This window comes from Xyrauchen texanus, chromosome 26, assembly GCF_025860055.1.
Source record: "Xyrauchen texanus isolate HMW12.3.18 chromosome 26, RBS_HiC_50CHRs, whole genome shotgun sequence".
Classification (NCBI taxonomy): domain Eukaryota; kingdom Metazoa; phylum Chordata; class Actinopteri; order Cypriniformes; family Catostomidae; genus Xyrauchen; species Xyrauchen texanus.
In genome coordinates, this window is record NC_068301.1 from 16879399 (window position 1) to 16901481 (window position 22083).

The window sequence follows — 22083 nt, forward strand, 5'->3', positions numbered from 1 at the left end:
AGTACCAAAACCTGGTTCAATGACCATGGTATTACTGTGCTTGATTGGCCAGCAAACTCGCCTGACCTGAACCCCATAGAGAATCTATGGGGCATTGCCAAGAGAAAGATGAGAGACATGAGACCAAACAATGCAGAAGAGCTGAAGGCCGCTATTGAAGCATCTTGGTCTTCCATAACACCTCAGCAGTGCCACAGGCTGATAGCATCCATGCCACGCGCATTGAGGCAGTAATTAATGCAAAAGGGGCCCAAACCAAGTACTGAGTACATATGCATGATTATACTTTTCAGAGGGCCGACATTTCTGTATTTAAAATCCTTTTTTATTGATTTCATGTAATATTCTAATTTTCTGAGATTCTGAATTTGGGGTTTTCATAAGCTGTAAGACATAATCATAAAAATTATATCAAATAAAGGCTTGAAATATCTTACTTTGCTTGTAATGAGTCTATATAATATATTAGTTTCACCTTTTAAGCTGAATTACTGAAATTAATGAACTTTTGCACGATATTCTAATTTTTCGAGTTTCACCTGTAAGAACATGTAATATTTGGAGTGGTGGCGGCGTAGTGGGATAAAGCACATAACTGGTAATCAGAAGGTTGCTGGTTCTATCCCCACTGCCACCACCATTGTGTCCTTGAGCAAGACACTTAACTCCAGGTTGCTCTGGGGGAATTGTCCCTGTAATAAGTGCACTGTACGCAGCTTTGGATAAAAGCGTTTGCCAAATGCATAAAAATGAATAAAACAATTGTAAATATTTATTGTTTATTCCTTATCTCATGTTAATGTGGAAAAACTGTCATAAATGGATGTGACGGTTGTGAAAGTGGCACTTACCTATAGGCTACAATGGTAAGTTTACCAAACCTTAAAAAGGTAGCATTTTAAAATGGTTTACATTCAGCACTGTGTGAGCAAGCGGAACCCTCTAGCGGTCTGGATGGCATTATCCATTATACCACTATATAAGGCTGAAATGATTAGTCGACATTAAATGACAACGTAAACAATAAAAAATTGTCAACAAAAATGTTCACTGTCGAATAGTCATCTGATTTCACTTAACACAACATGAGATCTTTAGAAACACAAATGATGACACAGGAGAGCAGGACTTCAGCTCGCACTTGATTGAGGAGAGGATGAAAGAACAGATCACAGTCCAGACGCACTCCAAACTTTCCAAACAGATTAAGGTGATGGAGATCACAGAGTTTTATAATACAAACATGCAAAATCAGTAAATACAGAAGCAGTGTCATCGTGAAATAACGTGGAGCCGTACCTGGTGTTATGCTTGAGCAAAACTTGTTTGTCAGAGCGTCTAAAAATGAAACACTGTGCCGTTATATACTGCATTCAATGCATCCTTTATTAAAGTTCAAATAACAAGGAAGCGGGCTGTATAAATAAGCACAAACTCCAAAACTGGCATTTGTCTGTACGGTCAGACCGCTTACATGAGTCGCGTGAAAAACAGCATGAGAGTTTCAAACTTCTCCCGGCTGATACAATGGAGACGCTCATCACTGGCACACACTTGCTGCAGCTAGATTTTGTTTATAGTGATTCACGCGACATCATGAATTATAATTTTAGTGTCACGGTGTGCATCTAATGGTGAAGAAAATCAGCAATACGAGCTCTATAATGAAGAGTTTTTTTTTTTGTGAGCTAATGATGGAGCGAAATCAAGTGAACAAAAGGTGAGAGGGTGTAGCCTTAAACATATTTTTTTTTTTGCATTGTATGGGCTGTTTTTCCAATATGAATATCTAAAACTCCTTATGTACATTTACTTAAGCAGATATACTGCAGAAGACAAAATTGTTATCAGAAAATATTTAATTAATTTTTATATTTAAATATTTAAAATTGAAAAATCCTTAAAACAAGATACATTTACCTGAGAAGCAACATATAAAATATTTAGACTTGCTTTTAGAGCAAATATCTTGAATAGGAATATATTTTGTTCTTTACTGCACTGGTAGAAGTATGAACAAGTGAAAAATACAATTATATTTAAGAATAATTCTTTAAAGCAAGTCTAAATATCTTATATGTTGCTTCTCAAGTAAATGTATCTTGTTTGAAGGATATTTAGACAATGTTAAATGGAAAACAAGACAAAAACATAATAGGATTTTTTTTGCAGTGAAATCTTTAATTAAACAATAAAAATCCAATTAGCTTTCCCCCTTTAATTCAATGAATGTCATTTAGAGGTATTTTTAAAAGATGATTTTGTCCTCTTTATGGTTAGTAAGCATGTTTAATACAACCTTTTAAGTCAAGGCACAAGCTGAATGATTGCCCGAAAAGTCGAATAATCCTTCTAATAATCATTAGATTAGTCGATTACAAAAATAATCGTTAGTTGCAGCCCTACAACTATAACACAGAATTTAAAAGAGAGGTTTGTCCCTTTGTTAAAAACTTTTTATTTTCCATTATGTGGTTGACATTTCCGTGGAACTGCCCAACATATGCATTGGTATGAATTTGTAATGTTCTCTTATAAACAGTACATACTAGGGCTGCACGATTTGGACAAAAAGTCATATTGCGATTGCAATTTGAACTGCTATTATGATGGTAATGTTTTCCACATGTTCAACTGCAAAAAGGCTGCTGGGGTTTTCACACTTGAGCCCTCTTAAAAAGAACCAAACGGAGACCTTTTTTCTGTTCAACCACAAACAAATAAATACATAAACAGTGAAACAAAGTTTTCTTCATATTCAATGGTTACCATCCTCCGTGTACCTGTTTTTTTTCTTCCATTTTGTGATAGGGTCTCAGCCCACTTATCATCATCATTAGTTTTTGAAACACAGTCAACTTGTATATTAGGTATTCAAGTCTACACAAAATATAAATGTTACTCTTTATTCTACGCCTTAAAAACTAGTAGGCTTATGCAAACTAATCTTTACTGTATATAAGATAGTCCTAAAGAATGAGGCTTAATGTCAAACTGAAGCTGAACCGATAACCCATTGGTGTAATTAAATTTAAAGTGAAAATTGACACCATTTCTTTTAATTATTTTATTATATTAAATTTAGCAATGCACTATATTATAGTAACTATATATTTGATATAGATTTATTATATGCATGTTCCTTCCTTTTCATTTTGTTGGATGATGGCAATATTAGTTCCGCTTTCACTTGTTTCCGCAGGGAGTGTAATAAGGGTGACACGCTCTCTCGTGAGGGAAATGAATGACAGGAGCTCAGGCCCTGTCCCAAATGGCACACTCCGGACTTGTGGACTTCCTCAGAGTCCACACTTCGGTGACGTCATGTAGTGCAGACTTATAGGGCCCCTCGCGCAAGTCCACAAGGGCGCATTGAGAAGTATTTTTGGGACAGACTCGATCGTGAAGCGTGGTCATTGTTGGACAGGAGCTGCAGGTTCAATGCTGCCTATTGTTGTTGTTTTTACTATTGTGTTTGCGAGATGTCTTGCCATGCAGAGAAATCACATTTATACGCTCCGACGTCGTAGAAGACAAGATTATTTTTCATGCATACAAATGCTGATGTTATGCACGGAGGAAAGGGTAAGCAAGTAAATGTTATTGACTTTGTAGATAAACATATAACTTGTCAAAAGTCGTTAATGCATTAAGTCATTATTATTTGATTTACTGTTTAATTTTCTTTTTTCTTTATATACATATATATATACATATATATATATGTGTGTATTTTATATTTTTTATGTGTACCTTGTTTTTTTTATGTCGTTTTTAATTTACAGGTTTAAATATCCATACTTCACTTACATATGACTCAGTAAAGCCCTGCCATTCGGTTCTATATAATGAATCGTTATGCGATCAGCCTATTATTCAGCCGCTATTACTATGTTTGAGACATCAACCACTGGTCGATGACCATAATGTTTGTATAAACTGTAGGTAACAACTGGTAAAATGTACACAGTCATAAAAACCATAATGATACTACACTTAAATATTTTCTTCTCAGCCATGTTATCAATTGTCTGTGTCCGTGAGCGAAAGCGCTCTTCACACCAGTTGTCTGATTGGCCTTTCGCAAGGACTCCTGGGTACTTGAAGTGCGTGAAGCCTGGATCTATGCGGGCTTCGCGGAAGACCGCTTCAAGGGTACAAAGGGGGCGCTGCTGAGCACACTTCAGAGCGTTAAAATGCTAAATGGGACGGCCTACGGACTCGGAGACTCAGCGAGCACGCGCAATTTAAGTCCATGAGACCGAAAGTCTGCATGAAGTGCGCCATTTGGGACAGGGCAAATGAAGAGAAGTTTCTGGACTCTACGGGTGTTACTGTTAATGCTGTTTGCTCAGCAATAATTAAATAAAGAGGATTGAATTATATCCAATCTTGTGTTCTGCATTATTATGATACACATGCGCCTTGCGGAGACTGAGATGCTGCTACCGCAGATAATAATAAAAAAAACGCTTCATGCAGGACGTGCCAGTTTAGTGCAAATAAAGCGTTTAGCGCACGTAAACAAACGGAACCGAACTCTGATCACTTCTGTTACTCTAAGCGTGAGAGGGAGTTGTGGAGCCCAGACCCGCTATGAAAACATTGTAACTTAATATAGACTGTGAATTGAGCAGCCCTAGTATATACATGAAACATTTTTAATTCTGTTTTAAATTACAAAAATATTTTAGAAGTTCAAATTAAGATTTGTTTCATATCAATGATAGAGTATATATATATATATATATATATATATATATTATATCTTCTATTTATCTTTCAATGTGGCCCTCTCAAAATGTGGCCTGTTATTTGTTCAACAGATACAATCCATGTTCAATGGAAATTATAGTTAAAACCATAAAAAAAAAAAAAAAAAAAAAAAAGTGTACGTACCTCTTTGACCCCATTTCCACCTGGTATTGTGATGCATTTTGGGTGAGTGCCCGACCGATTTATCCAACGATATTAAACAGACGACTTTCACAGATATATCTGTAATGGCGTATATTTTTTACGATATGCACAGATATGAAAACATTTTCCAGAACATATAATGCAGAAAACAATGCTTGGGGTGATTTAGAGTTAGTGCCATAACGTATTTTGTCCGGCAAAGCGCGCTCCGACGCCACTGTTTCCAGAGCTGAGCTGACAGTGGTTCTGCAGACAGTGCAGAGTTAAGCGGTGTATTCACAGTAAGTTGTTAACTAGTTTGTAAAATAGATACTGGAAAGTTTTTAACTTTCCAGTATGTATTTTAGCCCAGCCCTGCAAAAGGACCAGAGATTTGTTGTTAGACCAATTGTTCAGATGTTTTGGAAATCAGTGCACTACCTGGCTTGAAATTTCCCATGCTAATACATAAGATTGTGACTAACGGTGCTTTCACACTTTGCTCGATTGCTTGGACTGAACCAGAGGTTGTTTCCTCCCCCCTCCCCCACTGATCTCTATTCACATCATATTGTTCGAGTCTGAACCGTGGCCCGAATCAGTCATCATCGTGAGTAAAAGCGGCAGCCGTTTACTACTGTAACTAGGCAACAACTCAAAACGACACAAGCTTCACTGTGTTATTTAAGTATTTATCCCTTTGGATTTACCACCAAAACTTTACATGTACAAAACGACAATTACGTTTGTCTGCCACAGATGCATTGAACGTGCAATGATGTGAAGAATATTAGCATTTGTCTGCCGTGAGTTCACAGATGCATTGCAAGAGATGTGAAGAACGTGAACTGCTCTCTGTAAGGGATTTATCTGGACACGAGCTGGTATGAGAAATTCATTAAACCATAATAATTGCGATTGGGAGCCTACAGACACAAATTATACATCATCAGTAGCAGTTCACTTCCGCGATTTGGTACGATTGCATTCATATTAGCAGCGAACCGCACTGGAGTTCACATAAACCGTACCAGAGACCAACTTTTTAACCGGACTGGGATGCGGTTTGCGGGTGCGCACCTGAGTTCGGCAAACAGCGTTCACATTACCCAAACAAACCGAACTTTGACGCAATTTGACAGCAGGTGCACACCAAATGTGCTATTGTGAAAGCACCCTAAGTCTGACCAGTCAACCTATTTTAAAGGTGCAATATGTAAGATTGACAAATGAGTACTGTAGTCCAAATTAAAAATATTGGGAGATTTGTCTGCCCTTCCTCAGACAGGTTGTTAGAATGTTGACATGCAAATTAGCCAACTCAACATCCGCTTTAAAGGATTTCTGGGCTTTACGCTGTCTCCATCTTCCAAAGGCATCTCCGATATTTATCCTTGTTTTACTACGCCTCTGGTCATGGTAGCTTTTAGACAGATGGCGAGGCTTTTTAGGTCGGGTGGAATCTGTCATCTCTGATCCAGTTCATTTGCTGGCTTACATGGCTGCAGCACGCAGTGTTGTTTGCCTGCAAACTTGTTCAAATCTGGCAACCCGGAGGTGTCGAAATACTACTGGTGAGTGGGCGAGATCATACAGGCCAAAACATAAACAGAAATTTCGGCTCGGAATGGAAAGTTCAAAGTAGAATATACTGGCTGTAGCTTTGTTATCGGAGAAGCCAGTATTTCAAGGTTTCCTAATTCTCTAATGACATATTATGGCAATTTTATGATATAGTACAGTGAAAATATTACATATAGCACCTTGGATTTGAAAAAACAACCAGGGACAAACTGTCTGCCAGATACCCATGTAGATGCAATAAACAATGCACTGTGCAAAATTCCATTCCGCTCCTATTTTAGAATTTGCACACATGGTTTCCCTTGCATCATACAATCATAACTCATATAATTAATATTACTGGTATTAAATATCTAATAAAATCTTCTGAAATGTTATGAATGTAAATAGTAAAATAAAGCTACATGGGCCCACTAGGACCAGCTTGAATAGATACAGGCATCACTTCACTAACAAAACAAGAAAGAAAATACACCTAATATCAGACGTGCAATGTTCACACATGCAAATCTTTCCCAATCAGCAAGTTACCTGAGAAAATAAAAGACAATTTCTAACTTGAACATCAATGGAATGACACTGTAATTACAGTGTAGCTAAATTATACACCTGTACAAGATTAGGTGTAGCCTTAACACACACATAAATATAATGCCCTGAGTAACAAATTAGAGACCATTAAGCTGTTTTAAGAAAATAGAAATAACCATGATCAAGCAAGACTTTAGTAATACATAAGCTCCTCTTCATCATAACAAACCACACAGCACACTTCTCAAAATGATTTGCAATCCATGAAGCAGCAGTTAGGTAGTTGAAGTTGTGATGTGTCAAATGATTTTCTGACTGTGTTTACACTTCTATGAGCTTGTAGTTTTGGTGTGTTCAAGTCCTTACAAGGTTGGAAATTGTAAATGCAATGTGAGTTCATGTGATTTTCCTCCGAAAGAAAAGGACCCGTTTTGAAAAATCTCTTTTTCACTTACTAGAAAAGAGAAGACTTTTTTTTTTTTTTTTTTTTAGCACCAATGCAACAAACACAGAGCCAAGCCACACATTAGGTGTGCAATTACTGCTTTATCTATATATTACATCATTCTTTTGCAGCCACATATAATGATGGTAAATGTAGTTTTGTTGCAAACGCATGTTGATCGTACGATTAAGCTTGTAATGCTTTTAGGAAACGCAGCCTAAAAACTTCTAAAAGCCAAAAAAAATTTGGATGCATTTTTAGTACTTTTAATGAAGAGTGCAAACAACTGTGACGAGGGGGGCAAGAGGATTCACGCCAGGCGCCAGTTGACCAATCAGTAGGAGAGAGATAAGAGCTGTGGATGCCATAGAGATGCACGCAGCAATGATTTGAGTGTGTGCTTTGGTTACGATTCAGTTCACTGTTTTACATTTATGCATTTGGCAGACGCTTTTATCCAAAGCGACTTACAGTGCAATTATTACAGGGATAATCCCCCCGGAACAACCTGGAGTTAAGTGCCTTGCTCAAGGACACAATGGTGGTGGCCGTGGGGTTCGAACCAGCGACTTTCTGATTAACACCCCTGTGCTTTAGCCACTACGCCACCACCACTGTTTTGTTGAATACAAGTCTTTTTGATTGCTAATCATCCTTTTCAGATGAACGAGAGTCTTGTCTGCCACACTGGTGCCGAAACCCGGGACTGGAGAAAGACACGCCGTCAGAGAGCCCTCGCCACTGCTGGAGGATCGCGACGCTAAGGAGTGGTTGGATGGTACTGGATCGGTCCCCCGGGGGATGGAGTTGCTGCTGTCTGCCGGAGGAACCGCTGCTGTCCGCAGGGAAGCGGAGGACCCGCAGCCGGCCATAGGGAAGTGAAGGAGCCCCAGCCGCCAGGGGACGGAATCCAGTGCAATCACCCTTATGTCGTCGTTGGACAGCTGGCTAAGGACCGAATGGCGGTGAGGTCGGGAACCAGAGTTTTTTTTTTTTCCTCTCTCCAACTACCTTTCTCTTTCCCATCCCCTCAATCTACCCAGTTACCCAGGAGGCGGGGAAGACCAGCCGGCGACAGAATGGCCAAAGGAGCAACTCATCCCCTCCAGGAAGGGAGAGGGGGGAGTAAGTCAAACCAGAGGTTTCCCCGGCCTGAATAGAGCAGTGGAGGTATGTGATGAGGAAAAGGGCGTGGCCAGGCCGAGAGGATTCTCGCCCAGCACTGAATTGTCCAATCAGCAGGAGATAAAAGTAGAGAGAGACGTACACACTTTTGTGTGCGTGCTTTTGTTATGTTTCACTTTAGTGTTTTATGCTGAATTAAAGTATTTTTGATTGTTAATCCAGTTCCTGCTTCCTCCTTTCCCGATGAACAAGAGGCTTGTCTGCCACACATTTAGTTGGTTAATTTTGACTGCTTTCCCAAAACCATCACAAGCTCAAGTTGATCATACGATCAACATAAACTTGTAATATTATGAAACGCAGCCCTGTGCAGTCAAAAACCTCAAGTAAAAAGTATTACCAATAACAATTTCTCAAAAATCTCAAAAGCATGTAAAAACATTTTTAGCATTTATACTCAATTGAGGTTGATAATTTGTTTTTATTCGATAAGAAGAAATGCACATAAACCATGATGGAAACACATATGCTGAATAAACTTCAATTTAATAAATTAGGAATACAAGATGCACATAAAAATAAAATCATGTGACTGTTTAGTACAGTTATGAATGAGTTACTCAGAGGAACCAATCATCGCATCTGAAATGTTGCTCTGGTCATCCTGAAATAACGGTTGAGAAAAGCCTGTGTAGAGTTTGCAGATTAAATAAGTCTAATATAAACTTGAACTGTGCCAAAGAGCAGGTTTATTGACACTTTTGAAAAATATATTATAGATCTGCATGGCAAAGACAAAAGGAAAGAGCACACTCCCAAGACATGAGACAAAATTCTTTACAGTGTTTTGTTTGCGTGCTCTAAACCGGGAGTATTTTATTAATAAAAGTCACAGTGGCTACAATTACTCTGGAAGTGGCAATTTTGTTCTTTTGAACACATGGGATGGAAATGCGGCTTTATTTGCACATTATTTTCACACCATTATGGTTTTTCGCATAAATGCACAACTTGGACAGAAACATAGCTACTGAAGGGATGTTTAATCTACGATATTTAACGTTCTAACATTTATGTCTGCTATTCACTGCATCAATATAACTGACTTATAGGCTTCACAGCACCTACATATGGAAGAAGCACACTCTAGAGACCCACACATCAAATCAAATCACTTTATTGTCACACTACCATGTACACAAGTGCAACAGTAGGTGAAATTCTTGTAAACACTTGTTATGTGGTGGAAAAGAAATAAAATCACTAAAACAACAGAAATTACCCAAATGGTGAATCAAACAGATCACCAAAACTCCCTGTCACATAACATAAACACCCTTATTTGCCTCTCTATTGAAACAAACGACCAGCTTGGCTTGTTCTGATATTCCCATCACAGGTAGACCTATTGTCTGAGTCTTTGTCCAAGCCTAATGAGCCCAGCTATATCCAGACAGCATTTTTGGACATTCCATGTGCTCAGGGTGAGCCAACGATGCCCAAACATTATGTCCAGGTTCACAGCTCTCTAGGTTATGAGACAAAGGCATTGTACTGGTACATTACGTGTGACAGGTTCGCCATTACATGGCCTGAGTTCCAGAGACACCCGGAAACAAGCGTCCCTGAGCTCGGGTGGCTGTATGCACATCTCCCGGAAGTAGGCAGAAGTACCGTAACCAGGTTAACCATGACCAAAGCGTGCGTTTCCATAATGATAACACAAGTATTATAATTGAAGACGAATAACCAAAGATTAGCAAAACATATCACCTGTACTAAACGGACAATGCAAGCAGAATGTACAGTCGCGAACACTGTAAATTAACCCGGTAACATCAGACAGTGATGAAACAGAACAGTTCGTTTGATTTGTCACGTATTAATAAGGGCCACGGGAATCGGTGAGGGGCGGAACTGTATACCAATACATTGATGTAACGTTTTAATAAACTCGTCTAACTTTTACAAGGCCTTGTCGCTAAAACATACTGATTTATAATTTAACTCGACAATAACGAGCATATGCAATGCACGTACCGGACTGCCGAATGCACGGTAAAAACGTAACCTATGTGTTTACGAGACGGCTCCGCGCTTATCTGCAGGTCCTTCTCCCGTCACCAAAAGGCCCAAGCCGTCTGGACAGGAAGAGCACTACAACAGGAGAAAGACCCGGGGAAAGGAGGGGGAGCCACTGCCTCCCAATAATGCCATCAAAATCACTCGTTACTCCACACGACGCCAAAATATAAGCGTACGGTGGGCTAAAACGGTTCCGGACGAGTGCTCGGTTTCATAGGGGATGGTTACTCACAGGTGGAGGATGCGGATGGTGATGGATTTCAGCCCCGGTTTACAGCAGCTCCCAAGCTTTCACACCAACAACATGGCGGCCCGATCCAAGCAGACTCGCGAGCGGGGCATCATGGGTAGAACGAGACGGCGCGCGCGTTGTTCATTGCGCCAAGAGGGGAGTGTCGTCCTTTGTTGTGCTCGAGACACACACAACAATGAATGTCAATGTACAGATTAACAGGCGCTCATAATGACTACATGCCAGTGGTGGCTTTGCAGTTGAAACACTAGATTTTTTATTTATTTATTTAGGTACACGTATACTACATTGTATGAACCAATGGTTCCTCTAAGCTCTTTGATTAAATAATTGTGTTTTAACCACTTATCTATATAGATCAGTGGTTTTAACTCTAAAAACACTATGACAATTCCTTTCAACATTTATTCCTTTAAAACGTACATTTATCTATATTTATGTTTCTAGTAATTATTCCACTTATTTTTAATTTGACTAGTTAGATAATATGGATGTGGCCAAATCATATTTTCCTACTTTACAGTACGCCAAAAACAGTATGCCGGTGGTGTAGTGTCCGAATACTCGGATAGCCTACTCCTGTCGAGATTCTGCTGTGCACTGTGCACTTAAATATAACGCAATGCCACGGGAGCTGAGACCACATCATTTTCAAAACGCGGAATTTACTAAAACGGTGGAGCACAGGTTTCAACTATTAATTATATATATATATATATATATATATATATATATATATATATATATATATATATATATATATATATATATATAGCCTAACCAAGACAGTGTGCATAAATTGTTATTGTTTAAAGTAATATTCTGGATGTCAATTCAAGTTAAGCTCAATCGACCACATTAGTGGCTTAATGTTGATTACCACAAAAAAATATTTTGTCTTATCAATTTATGTTTTTTATTTATGTTATAAAATAAGGGACATTACAATGAGGCACTTACAATGGAAGCGAATGGGGCCAATGTTTTGAGGGTTTAAAGGCAGAAATGTGAAGCTTATAATTTTATAAACTTACGTTCATTCTTCTGTTAAAACGCATGTATTGTTTGAGCTGTAAAGCTGTTTAAATTGTATTTTTTAGTCATTTTATGGTTTGTTGAAATTCGTCATGGTAATGAAGTTGTAAAATTGGTTATGACTTTACACAGAAAAGCTTTGCAAGTGATTTTATCACACTAAATATTGGCCCCATTCACTTCCATTGCAAGTGCCTCACAGTAACACAGATTTTGGCTTTTTTTTTTATTTTATTTTTTTAAAGTGACAAGGCAAAATCATTTTTTTGTGGTAATCAACATTATCCCACAAATGCTGTTGATTGAGCTTAACTTGTATTAAACCCAGAATATTCCTTTTAACAAAAAGAAAGTATATTTTTCTCACAGTTGTTGTTATTACGCCATATATTCAATTACGGGACAATGCCCACATTCCAGGATGAATGTGTCAGGGTATTTATACAACTCACCTGCATACCTAAAGAACGTTCTTTCCTATCAGCCGATAAGTGCGATAAGTGTTCTTCATCAAATATAGTACACACTCTTGATAGTGTCATTCCAGACACAGTCTAGTACTAATTATTTTGATTATCACTGTTCAGTAGTGACAAACATTTAGTTACCTTATACCAGTCTAGAAAATGTAAGTACTAGTGCTACATTTTAAATGATAATTTCCTGTTTAGACCAAAGATGTTCCAAAATCACTAGGTACTAGTAGTATTATAATTAACATTTTTGCATAGTGGTCAAAAATTAATGAATAGTTAGAGGGAAAGTTCACCCAAAAATTAAATTCTCTCATCATTTACTCACCCTCATGCCATCCCAGGTGTGTATGACTTACTTTCTTCTGCTGAAAACAAATAAAGATTTTTAGAAGAATATTTCAGCTCTGTAGGTCCAAACAATGCAAGTAAATGGTGGCAAGAACACTGATGGTCCATAAAGCACATAAAGGCAGCATAAAAGTAATCCATACGACTCCAGAGATTCAATCCCTGTCTTCAGAAGTGATATGATAGGTGTGGGTGAGAAATAGATCAATATTCAATTACTTTTCTATAATCAATTCTCCTCCCTGAACAGTAGGTGGCAACATGCAAGAAGAATGCAAATTGCCAAAAATAAAAAAACGTGGAAATTAATAGAATAGCATTCTAACTTCCACGAGACTGAGCTGTTGATTTAGCCACACCAATACCGTTGAAGCGTCAGAGACCACAAACACATATTTGTTTGCTGTTTACAGAGTCTTTCCATGAAGAAAATAAATAATTGCTTACAGCAACTTTAAATATTGATTTGTTTCTCATCCACACTCATCATATCATATAGCTTCTGAAGACACAGATTCAACCACTGGAGTTTTATGGATTAGGTTTATGCTAACTTCTATGGGCTTTTCTGAGCTTCAATATTCTAGACACCATTGCATTGTATGGACCTACAGAGCGGAGATATCTTTCAAAAAAATCTTCATTAATTTTCAGCAGAATAAAGTAAGACATACTCATCCGGGATGGCATGAGGGTGAGTAAAGAATGAGAAAATAAAAATGTTTTGGTTAACTATCACTTTAAACAGTTAAATAATGAAACAGTTACTTGTCATTACTACTAGCAAAGGAAAAAGAGTCACTAGGGCTGCAACTAACGATTATATTGATAATTATTAACGATTATTAGAAAGATTATTCGGTGGTTATTGCAATGATTAATTATTAGCTCTTAAAATTTATTCAGCTTGTGTCCTGACTTAAATGTTGAATTAAACGTGCTTACTATCCATAAAGGGGACAAAATCATCTTTTAAAAATACCTCTATAAGGTGAGCTTAATTCAGTAAAGAAATTCACTGCAAAAAAATCCTATTGTTATCAAGCATTTGTTTTGTTTTCCAGTTGTCTACAAATCCTAAAAACAAGATACATTTACTTGAGAAGCAACATATAATATATTTAGACTTGCTTTAAGAGAATGTATCTTAAAAATAATTGTATTTTTTCACTTGGTTATACTTCTGAGTGCAGTAAATATAAAATATACTTATATTCAAGATCTATTCTCTAAAAGGATGTCTAATATGTTTTGTATGCTGCTTCTCAGGTGAATGCATCTTTTTGTAAAGGATTTTTAGATATTTTTTATATTATATTCAACATTCTCAGAAAACAATAATTTTTCTGCAGTATTGCTGCTAAAAGTACGCTGTTTTAAAGGAGTTTTTTATATTTATATTGGAAAACAAGCCAAAACAAAAACAAATCAAAAGCGTATTTTGTTGTAGTGTATTATCGGGCAAAGACTACCATCTCTTACATTTCTGTTCACTTCAATCCATCTTTAACTCACAAATAAACTAATTCTCTCTTATTAATGAAGCTGCATATTGCCAATATTCTTCACGTTAAGAAATGCAGATGACATATATTATGATTCAATAAATCGTGAGCCATCACGTTGTAATCTAGCTGCATTAAGCTTGCATGCTCGAGGGATGAGCATCGCCACGACAGAGTGTGCAACAGCCGTGTGTAGTTTCAATCTCTCCCCCTTAGATCGGGACACTTCACGCATTGAAGAGGCGCTGAACGCACAGAGAAATGACAGTTTGTAGTTATTTACATGATCTGCTTCTGTATTATTTTAACTTTAATAAAGCTAAACGCATTAAATATAAATGCATTTAAGATGTAACACCGGGGTGTTTCCTTTAGAGCTCCGGCTCCTCTTATTCCACAACAAGAGTGCTTCTGTATTTGCTTATTTAGTATTTCTGTATAATTCTCTCATACTTTTGGAAAGTTCAGAGTGCATCTGGACTGTGAGCTGTGTAATTCTTCCTCTCACTGTCAGACGCAAATGGCAAAATATCTCCCGCTTCATCATTAGAGTTTAATATGATCTCATGTTATGTAAATGAGATCAAACAATTATTTGACAACAAAGATTTTTGTTGACAATTTCTTAAAGTCGAGATACTGCAAATAATGACGTAACAGTGAGATAAAACAGGTCTGTCCATGGTCCTCCTATCTGATTCACAGCCCTCCCAAGGGAGTGCTAGTTGTAGCACTCCCTTGTTGTAGTGGAGATTTAAAACTAAGACAGTGCTTTGAAGTTCGATACCCATGTACTTGAGTGAATGAAAATTATAATTTGTTTCACACATACCCTCTGTGGTGTATTTACAAGTGAGCAGGATAATGAATAATCTAGAAAGAGTTTATTATGCTGAACAACGGTCCTCACCCTTCAGGTGCACCCATCACGCACCCACTCACTCTCTTTTTCCTCACACGTCCTTCCAGAAACAAGTTTTGTATGTTAACATACATTCATTCTAAAGTTGTTTCCAAATAAACATTAATGGCTAATCACATTACGCTTTAGATGCATAAGTACATATCAAAACCTGTTGTGTACATCAACACAATCAGAGACACACACTCATGCACGCTGACATATGAGGGCCACACAGAGGCACAATTCCTCTATCATGATTTTTACATGCACAAAGTCCTACTGCATTCCTCACATACACATCTATCCAACCTAAAACATTCATCTAACACATTACATTATAGCGTCTTATTTCAGAGTATAAACAATCTCTGTCCTCCACACGAATGCGCCAAAAAGAGCTGAGTGAGCAGCTCTGGGATGTGTTCAAAGATTACCTGGGTCAAAGGTTGGCCGACTTGTGAATACACAAACATAAACAAAGGCGTTTGTGCTGGTGCGCACACTTTAACACATACAGAAGATATGTAACCATCTTCAAGTCCTGTTTAGTAATGCTTGTCTCAATAAGGCTTAAGCATTCTGTGGTTGTGTCCATATGCTTATTCTTTCTCTCATTCGGTCACACACGCAGGCCGGTGGTGCACTAAATATTTTCTCCGTTAGAGGGAGACAAAGTTTGAGAGACACAGATGTTGAAGCTGGTAGAACATATCCATAGGACTTCATCTGAGGCAGTCATTTCTCTAGGTTTCTATCCAGCCCTAGATATAAGAAAAACACACACATTTAGAATCAGACACAAAATAGGCTACATTCAGTACAGCATACTTCAATACAAATTAATATTCCTACATTATATGGTATGAACATTTTCTGTTTGTACTAAATACCTGATGACCTACTACATTTATCTCAATGTGCAGAGAGCACAATATGGGGGAAACTGCATCCCACAATACAATCTGCTTGACTTGACCTTTCATTTCCAGTGTGACTAATTAACTACAAGTAACAGCTTCTTTCTCCATCTTGACTGTTGTCAAATGTTAAAACATTTGACAAAATTGAATTAAAAATACAACATTTAACAGTTTTTATTTCAAAGATGATAACTGGATGCCACTTGCTGAAATAAACATGCAACAGGAGTTGCTATTATTGTTGCATAATCTTCGGTTTCACATACCATTTTTACCATTGATACCAACATATATAACATAAAAGGCATTAAAGAAATATTCCGGGGTTAAGCTCAATTGACAACATTTGTAGCATAATTTTGATTACCACAACAATTCATTTTTAACTCTCCCTCCTTTTCTTTAAAAAAAAAAAGCAAACATCTGGGCTATAGTGAGGCACTTACAATGGAAGTGAATGGGGGCCAATCCGAAAATGTTAAAATTCTCACTATTTCAAGGGTTTAGCCACAAGAAATAAACAATATGCATGTTAACATGATTTTTGTTTGATAAAATCGCATACCAACCTTTTCTGTGTAAAGTTATAGCCAATTTTACAACTTCATTGCCATGGCGATGTAATGTCAACAACCCTAAAAAGACAATTTAAACTAATTTACAGCTCAATTAATACATGTGTTTTAACCGCAGAAGTAATACAATTTCACATTTCTGCCTTTAAACACTCCAAACACTCCAAACATTAGAAAAAGTGCCTCACTGTAACATAGATATTTGCTTTTTTTAAAGAAATTATTTCTTGTGGTATTTAACATTATGCTGTTGACTTTGCGTTTTGTAAAGAATACTTTTTCTTAGTCCAGAACACATGTAGATATGTGTACTTACGTATAAAGAGGCTGCAGCTGTAAGTGAGAACTCTTTTGTGGAGGCTGGTAACCATAAGTGTCAAATCCACCAATGAAATCGACTGTGACAGAGAGACATGAATCAAAGCTCAAGCACTTTAATGTGACAATAATTGATTCATAGCCTTTCACATTCAGCGGAAAACAAAATACTTACAGCTGTCCTCATCATCCAGGAAGACTTTACTAACATAGCAGGCATAGACAAATCCAAAGAGCTGAAACAAAGAAAAAATAGTGTACAGTATGTACATGCCAATACGGTTTCCCCCTTCAAACAAACATTCATGTGTATGTACTTTTCAGAGCAAGTGAAAGAATGAGGCAAAATGTGTGCACTCACTGCAAGGAACACTTGCAAGGCTGAGCTGACCACCTCTATGTATTGGTAGTCCAGCAGGCAGCCACTGACAGTGATCACATGATGATCCTGAGGAGCCAATGATGAGTCAGGCACTGTTGTAACTAAGCAACCAGGTCCATTCTCCATCCACCAGGAACGATGAAGTGAAGTGTTAAATGTCATCAAGAAATCACGATCCTGCAAAAACACAGCAAACAAAATTAATCGCATAAGGGGTTTCATAAGAAATTATTGATGACAAAGCATAACAATGCATTAAATTAACATTTAACGATAAAACTTTACAATAAGGTTCCATTCGTTAACATTAATAATGCATTAGGTATCATGAACTAACAATGGACAATAATTTTAAAGCATTTATTACCCCAATTCCAAAAAAGTTTGGACAGTATGAAAACTCCTAATTAAAACCAAAAGGATTGATTTGTAAATTATATTCACCCATTGCTATTTTGAAAGCACCACAACTACACATTTTATGATGTTTTACCTCGTGAATTTTATTGTTTTTTGAAAATGTACAGTCATTTCAAATCAGATGATTGTAACACGCTCCAAAAAGTTTAGACTGGCCGTTTAAAACGAATACAAATTTGAAGAGTTGAAATAACAAGGCGATGTGAAACAGGAGATGTAAAACAGGTGAGGCAATTGTGTCAGAGTATATAGGGAGCCTCCAAATCAGCCTAGTTCTTCAAGAGCAAGCATCATTCAAAACTTCAGTCAAAAACACAGCCGTCATGTATCTGGGCCAAAGAGGAAAAGGACCATCCAAGCTGTTATTAGCGTCTGGTCCAAAAGTCAGTGTCTGTATGGTCCAGGGATGTGTCAGTGCAAATCTTATGGGTAACTCGCACATCTATAAGAACACCATGAATGCAGACAGATATGTACAAATTATGGCGCAACATATACTGCCATCTAGCACCGTATGTTCCAGGGACGTTCCTGCATTTTTCAGCTCGACATCTTCAAACCACACACTACCCAGATTTCAAGTGCATGACTGACTGAGCAGAGAGTGTGGGTGCTAGATTGGCCTGCCTAGAGTCATGACCTATCTCCAATTGAAAATGTGTGGCGCATTATGAAGCACACCGGCAACTAAGACCCCATACAATTGTGCAGCTAAAGACCTACATAATGAATGAATGGATAAAAATTCCACTTTTTAAACAACTTGTGTCTTTAGTGCCCAAATACTTAATAAGTGTTATTAGAAGAAATGGTGATGTTTCACAGTGGAAAACACTTGACTGTCCCAAAAATTTTTTGGAGTGTGTTGCAATCATCTGATTTGAAATTACCATACATAAAAAAAACAAGAAATTCACATGGTAAAACATCATATAATGTGTAGTTGAAGAGCTTTCAATATAGCAAAGGATGATTATAATTTACAAATCGCTCATTTTTGTTTTTATTTGCATTTTTCATACTTTCCCAACTTTTTCAGAATTGGGGTAGTAATATTTTAAATAAAAATACAATTGTTCATTGATGGTTCATAGTGCATTAACTAATGTTAACATAACTTTTGAAAACGTATTACTACATGTAACAATTTATATTAACCAAGACCAATAAATGATTTAGAAATATTGTTAATTTCTATTCATGTTAACTAATTTTGTAACAAATTGAACCATACTGTAAAGATTTACCTATTTAACAATGCCCTATTTTTGCAATGACTTAACATAGATTGGGCACAGTGCAGTTACTTCACCTACCTGTGACAGGTGGCCAACTTCCAGATAAAAACAAATGATGAAAGAGTTCCAGCCAACCCAGACAACAAGCCACACAGCATACTAGAACACATTGAAAGCACATGAGTTCTTAAGTTTTTAAGGTCAACATGAAATTCAAACTGACCTGATTTACTTTCTTAATGCATATTCCTGGTCTAATTGTGAAAGATTAATCGGTGCATGTTATTCCAAAGAAAATAAATTATTTGGGTAACACTTAATTTTACAGTGTCCTTGTTGTACATATTAAATGTAATAACTATAGTAATAACAGTCAATTACGCATAATTACAAGCAACTGATCCCAAAATTAAACTCTTACCCTAAACCTATAGTAAGCACATGTTGTTAATTAGTAATAATCACAAGTAATTACACTGTAACAAGGACACTGTAAAATAAAGTGTAAACATTATTTGTAATTTTTTTTCTTTTCTTTTTTTTTTTTTAATAAATTGCTCTTTCTCTGATGCATCAACTTAAAATACTGGTTCAAACAACCCACCAGTCCCTGTTCAGGGTCATGTAATGCTTTAATAACAACACATGTAATTTTATATGTCAAATCACATATGTGTAGTTACATCAACACTATAATATATATAATAGTGGAAAACAATATGTATTTATACCAGCAATGTATATATGCCTACCAGTATAAGATATCTTGAGCGGACTTGCACAGTTCCAAACACTCCCAAAATGACAGCCATGATATGGAGGAAATTGGCAAGGATGGGAGCCCACTGATATCCCAGAAAGTCAAACACCTGCCTCTGTAATGCAGCAACCTATGAACAAACAAAGAACTGTTTAATTCAACATTACAAATTTGTATGAGGTGTACACCAATATTCTAATGAATAAATAGACTTATAAAAGTTTATAAATGCACCAATAAAGACAGACAGGCAGGTGTATAAACACCCACAGGATGTCTATCTTTCCAGACTTCAAAAGGAGATATGTTGGGTTTATAAGGCAAGTGTCATACTAGCACAACAACCCAGATTGCAGACTCTCATGATGGCAGAAGAATAAATACAAACAAATCTGGTACTGTTGGCTCCTATTCTTACTAACCTAAATTTAGACATGCAGAATATATCCAAGAAATGGCATCCAGCACTGCACATTTCAATCACATACAAGGAGGAATGCAAAGAGCAGAGAGATTTTTACAAGAATATTTCAACTCTATAGATGGGTCAGCATGGTGGCTCAGTGGTTAGCACTGTCACCTCACAGCAAGAAGTTCCCGGGTTCGACACCTTGCTTTTTGGACCTTCAAATTTCTGACCACTTACATTGTATGGATCTGCACAGCTGAAATATTCTTCTAAAAATCTGTTTGTGTTCAGAAGAATAAAGTCATACACATTTGGGATGGCATGAGGGGGAATAAATTATGAGACAATCTTCATTTTTGGGGGAACTGTCACTTTAAATTTGATGGTTAGCATTAGAGGATTTTTATTTTTGTGGACAGATTCCAAAATAAAGACTGTTTAGATTGAAAGGCTTAACCTATTATTACTGGGGCACACAGCTGAAATAGCAAGACGGCTTTTAGTGGACAAAAAACAAACACATTTTAAAACCACTTAGGCCAATAACAAATGAATAAAAACCTATTCTCTTTCTCTAACAAACAGGAGTAATCCCAAAGCTCGTTGCTGCAGCTGTTTCCATGGAAACTGCCTGGAGCCCCAGCCCTATGAGAGAAGAGTCCTTTTCTCTGGAGGCCCCTCATCCACACACCTCATTTATGTGATACATAAACAAATCATGCATGCACCTACATATTTGGGGCATGAAGTTTCTTCGGGAAAAGTTTTGATGCAGATGACTCACTTGGTCCCAAAAGAGATAGGAACCACGACACCTTTATGTCCACTACACGCAAGCCCTTGGCTTCACCCCTCCTAAATCAGAACACCAGGCCAAGTGAAAGTCCTGGACTCTTGTATACACAATCCCACAACATAATTTAATTTTTCAGGAGAGAATTGGCATGTATTGAATAGAAACAGCACCTACAAATTCTCCGGCACAATCTTACCAGCTGCAGGCAGCAGATGACCGCCAGCGTACACCTCCCGTCGCACCGACCCATGCTCTCGCGCTTGAGGCACGGCTTGGGCCCCGCGAGGCGTCGGGAGAAAGCGGAGTCCCCTGTGTGGTCCAGCGCGCTCGTCGTTCTTGCTTCACGGTTTCTGTCATAAAACGCTTCCGAGCGTCGATGCTTTCAGATTGCTGCTGATCATACCGGATCTCCGCCGGTGGTCTGGTTGAATTTTCCTAACCGAAACGTCCTAAGCAGGTAGGGCTACAGCCCGCTGCGGTTCCGAATCTCTCCGGATCTGCCACACCTTCGTTTCGGGTGTCAATAATTCCAAAATAGCACAAAGAACAGATAAAGACTGGGAGCGATGAGAACACGCTTAACTGGCAGAAATGAGCATCATATGATAAGCATCAGACGGAGCGCGAGATGTGGGTGGAGGGGCGCGAGGTAACAAATAACCCAAACGAAATCTGTAGCAAACACAAAACGCGCCTTTGTGACTTTACATGCTCGCTCTTTCTACCCTATGTGGAGGCAATTTTACCATCGGTGGTCTCAGACCGGCGATTTGGCTTGAGGAACGATCGTGCAGCTTCGGCTCTTTGTCATCATCGGCACTTGGTGGACGAGTGAAGAGGGATTTGTGGGTGGAAAGCAGACAACCTCGTGCAAGTCTGTAACCCGCTCGCGCAACCGCATAGAGGAACTTACAGTGAGAGCACAAAGAAAACATCATGCAGCGATAGACACTCTTGCAAAAGTGGATCCCACACTATCCAAATACAAGTCAGTTCTCTCACACACACACAATAATGGTTTAGTTGACTATTTTACATGATACAATTGTTACACATATACATTTAAATATCACAT

General features: G+C 37.8%; 2 protein-coding genes across 3 annotated transcripts in view; both read right to left on the bottom strand.

The window, feature by feature from the left end:
- The window catches only part of LOC127619726 (pumilio homolog 1-like), a 40830-nt gene extending 29823 nt beyond the window's left edge, over positions 1-11007 (bottom strand). Inside the window, exon 1 of the mRNA XM_052092683.1 lies at positions 10902-11007. The gene's annotated coding sequence lies outside the window, so the exon portion shown is untranslated. The remainder of the gene's footprint in view (positions 1-10901) is intronic.
- Positions 11008-15166: 4159 nt separating this feature from the next.
- On the bottom strand, positions 15167-21881 carry nkain1 (sodium/potassium transporting ATPase interacting 1). 2 transcript variants are annotated; one of them, XM_052092710.1, is made up of 8 exons: positions 21205-21881; positions 19796-19933; positions 19122-19202; positions 17365-17562; positions 17179-17239; positions 17002-17083; positions 16680-16745; positions 15167-15951 (listed from the first exon to the last, which is right to left on the bottom strand). In XM_052092710.1, the coding sequence occupies exons 1-7, from the start codon at positions 21256-21258 to the stop codon at positions 16715-16717; spliced, it is 645 nt and encodes a 214-aa protein (XP_051948670.1). In that variant the 5' UTR covers positions 21259-21881; the 3' UTR covers positions 15167-15951; positions 16680-16714. The 2 variants fall into 2 exon arrangements, with proteins under 2 accessions (XP_051948670.1, XP_051948671.1); XM_052092711.1 differs by lacking the exon at positions 16680-16745.
- Between the last annotated feature and the right edge of the window lie 202 nt (positions 21882-22083).

Coding starts and splice junctions, on each gene's coding strand:
- nkain1 (XM_052092710.1), bottom strand. CDS start 21,258: ATGGGTCGGTGCGACGGGAGGTGTACGCTGGCGGTCATCTGCTGCCTG. Junction 17,563..19,121: donor AAGTTGGCCACCTGTCACAG/GTAGGTGAAGTA, acceptor GTGTTTTTGCAG/GATCGTGATTTCTTGATGAC. Junction 17,084..17,178: donor CCTGGATGATGAGGACAGCT/GTAAGTATTTTG, acceptor TCTCTGTCACAG/TCGATTTCATTGGTGGATTT.